Below are 3,478 nucleotides of genomic sequence, written 5' to 3'. Positions count from 1 at the left end.
ACCGGTTTCCTTACATATGTTTCCAAATTAAGAAAAGGGAATAACAACCATAGACTCTTTTAACTTTTGAAAAAACTTTTAAAATCTAAGAATTTATGCTTATGTTTTTCTTCAAAATAATTTTCATCCAATTTGCAAAAATATAAAATCTATTTATGCACTTGGATGAATTAAGATGCTTTAAAAACATGTCATGCAACATGAACATAATGCACCAACAATTCACAAAGAAATCCTAATTATAAGCTTGATAAATAAGAATGCATGTGACATTGATTTTAGAAAACATTTCTACATTTTCTAACACTTGAATAAAAACAAAATTCGAGTGTTAAAGGTTAAAAGTGCTTTCTAAAATAACGAGCTCTAAGTGGGTATTCAATAAACCAATTTAATAATTTAAAATGACTTAATAGCTTAATTTAAGTTATTCAGTAAATTAAATATATTGGTAAAATAACTCAATGACATAATTTAAAGAAAAATACAACTTTAAGTAATAAGTAAAAACAATTAACTTATTCTTAAATTTACACCTTCATTTTAGATTTTTACCATAATTTGCTCTAATTATCTCAACAATCTCTTTCGCTACTTTATGACCTCCATTATTACTTGATCTCCTTTGCTCTAATTACAATTTATGAGGATAAATACATCAATTTAATGATTTAGAATAAAGTTTAAATTAAATTTATCAAACAACTTTAATATTTAAAATAAAAATTAAGTAATAAATAAATAAAAATAAGTGGCCACTCTAATTTTATAAAAATAAGTTTTTTCACAAAATTTTAAGTATTTTATAAAAATAAGGGTGTTTGACATGTTATCTTTTAAAACATTTTAAAAAAAATAAAAAACTACATCGATACATGATCAGTCATCACGCCATACCACTATATGGAAAAAGATAAGGGGTAAGATAGTCTACCACAAGTTGGTAGCAGTGATTTCAAGAAACGTTTTTTAGTTTTTTAATATTTAAAAAAAAAATTTAAGTGTTAAAAAGGTTAAAAACGTTTTCTATAAGTTTTAAGTCAACAACTTAAGTATAATTTAATTTAAAGACATCTTAAGTCATTAAGTAATAAATATTAAGTTTTACCAAACATCCTCTAAATTAATAAAATTAGTTAAATAAACAAATATTTACAAAATAGAGAACAATATGATAATCATAAATGAACATATATAGTTGTAGGCATATAAAAGACTAATAAATTAAGAAATAATGTAATAACATTAAAGATTAAAAGGATGGAATAAATTTAATTATTTATTATATATATTATTTTGATATAATTATTTTAATTTTAATATTATAAAAATTCTATATTTATTATATCATTTTATTGTCACAATTCAACCTCGATTGAATCATTGGTCCAAAAAGCTATAATTCGATTACCATTTTTATTTAATGATTTCTTTGTTAAAAAAATATTATATATTACAACAACAATTCAAGTCTATTATTAAAATACATCATTATGTTTTAATTTTAAAATTTCTTTAAAACTTTGGTATGGTCATTAACTATTACACAATAATGAGAATATGCAACAAAAACCCTAGATTAGAAAATTTATATATAGATTTATATGAAAAACCTTAGAAGAAAAAAGTCATACATGGAGAAAAAGAAAATCTACTATACCCCTGCACCCCCAATAGGATTAGTGATGAGCTACACCGCATATGTCACGCCGTAAGCTTTTCAAGTTGGACAAAAACGAATTCAAGTGACCAAATTCTAAGATTGACAATAAAAATCAATAATAATAAAATGAAATAGAAAAAATAAAAAAAATAAAAAAAATTATAAAGTTCTCGATGTTGAAAATAATAAAATATTTAATAAAATTAATGGAAGACAAAATTGGGCAGTATATAGTGAAGGAAATTGATTTATTTTGTAAAATAAATTATCTCAGATAATTTTAAGAGACTTTTGAGGCGGTACTTGGTAGTGCCCTCAAGCTGATACGCAAGAGACGCCTTTAGCAGCACCATCTGGATCAATTTCCATCCTCTCACAATCGCAGCAGGTTGTTTTTTCTTGTTTGGTTGCTCAGAAAACAGTGTGAAAGCCAAATTAGGGTAATTTTTAAGCTCAAATTTGTTGAAAATGTATCCTGACGTTCCAAAGGAGGGTTAGGGTAAGGGAAGGCAGAGGTTTTTGTTTTTGTTACTGTTACAAAATACGCTTCAGCAATAGCATGGCGGAAGTAATGGATTCAAAGTTTGAACAACGCAGAGATAGAATCAGCAACCTACCAGATGCGCTTCTTTGTCACATCCTTTCATTTCTTCCCACTAAATTTGCTTTGGGAACTAGTATCCTGTCAAAAAGATGGAGGTACCTTTGGAAATCTGTCCCGATTCTCGACTTTGATGATGATTTACTGCTGAATCGAAATGCGGCCACGCCTGCTGAACTTGAAGAAAGAACAATTATGTTTTTGAATTTTGTGGACAGAGTATTGTTTCACAGTGATGTCTCATCTGTTCAAAAGTTCCGTCTCCTTTACTATGGTAGTCGTCTGGACTCTGTTTATTCGTGGATCTGCACTGCGCTTGGCCGTCGAGTTCAAGAGCTTGATCTCAACTTCCTTATGCTACACGGGGATATTGAATTGCCTCCCATGTTTTTCATTTCCAAAACATTAGTGGTTGTGAAACTCTGGCATGCGATCTTTCTTGATATCCCTTCTACAGTTTGGCTTCCAAGTCTCAAGATTCTCCATCTTAGGTCAGTCAGAATATTCAAATCATGACTCAATCCAGAAGCTCGTATCCGGGTGTCCTATTTTGGAAGAATTACTTATAGAAAGAGAGGAAGAGGATAATCAGTTGGTTCTTCATGTTTCTGTGCCTGCATTGAAAATTTTGAACAGATGCATTTTCGAGCTTAGATGAAGAAGAAGAACAGGAGTACGAAGTTGTTGTTGATGCCCCAAATCTTGAATACTTTACTATCACAGATTATGTATCAAAGAAGCATTTGGTGAACAATATATCTTCCTTGATTAAAGCATTTATTGATATTGGGCCAGATAGTGAAGAATTTGAAGAAAGTTCACATAATGGTCATATGTCTTACCGTGGTCGTATATCCGAGCTTCTTAGAAGGATTTCAAATGTTTAGTATCTATCATTAACTGGCAGAACTTTGGATATAAGATTTCTTTTTCTTCATTATTATCATAGCCTCTTCAAATGAATATTTGTAATAGCTTAACGGAAAATAATTATATCTTTAAATTTTCCTTAAGGTGCCCCCTTGCCCCTAAGGCGCAAAAAATCTCCTATAGCTTAGGCACAAGGCGTAGCATAAGGTGCATGCCTGAGTGAAGTAAAATGTGACTTAGGATGCATATCAATTTTATAAAATATGATTCAAAATTTAATTTGATCAATAAAAAATTTAAGATTCGAAAAATTTAAAAGAGACATTCAATAAAAAAAAGTAATA

General features: G+C 28.8%; 1 protein-coding gene across 1 annotated transcript; it reads left to right on the top strand.

Annotated features, from left to right (window-relative positions):
• Window positions 1–2,222: 2,222 nt before the first annotated feature.
• Window positions 2,223–3,151, top strand: LOC104877735 (F-box/LRR-repeat protein At4g14096-like). The gene is made up of 2 exons (XM_010646529.1): window positions 2,223–2,733; window positions 2,901–3,151. The coding sequence occupies exons 1-2, from the start codon at window positions 2,223–2,225 to the stop codon at window positions 3,149–3,151; spliced, it is 762 nt and encodes a 253-aa protein (XP_010644831.1).
• Window positions 3,152–3,478: the final 327 nt, after the last annotated feature.

The sequence above is a fragment of the Vitis vinifera genome, chromosome 19, assembly GCF_030704535.1.
Source record: "Vitis vinifera cultivar Pinot Noir 40024 chromosome 19, ASM3070453v1".
In the NCBI taxonomy this organism is placed as follows: domain Eukaryota; kingdom Viridiplantae; phylum Streptophyta; class Magnoliopsida; order Vitales; family Vitaceae; genus Vitis; species Vitis vinifera.
Note: the sequence above shows the minus strand (reverse complement) of the source record. Positions and strands in the feature narration are given on the sequence as shown.

Excerpts from the sequence above, each read along its gene's own strand:
- LOC104877735 (XM_010646529.1), top strand. The coding sequence starts at position 2,223 with ATGGCGGAAGTAATGGATTCAAAGTTTGAACAACGCAGAGATAGAATC. Across the intron at positions 2,734-2,900 it reads TTCTACAGTTTGGCTTCCAA|ATGCATTTTCGAGCTTAGAT; the intron begins GTCTCAAGATTC and ends AATTTTGAACAG.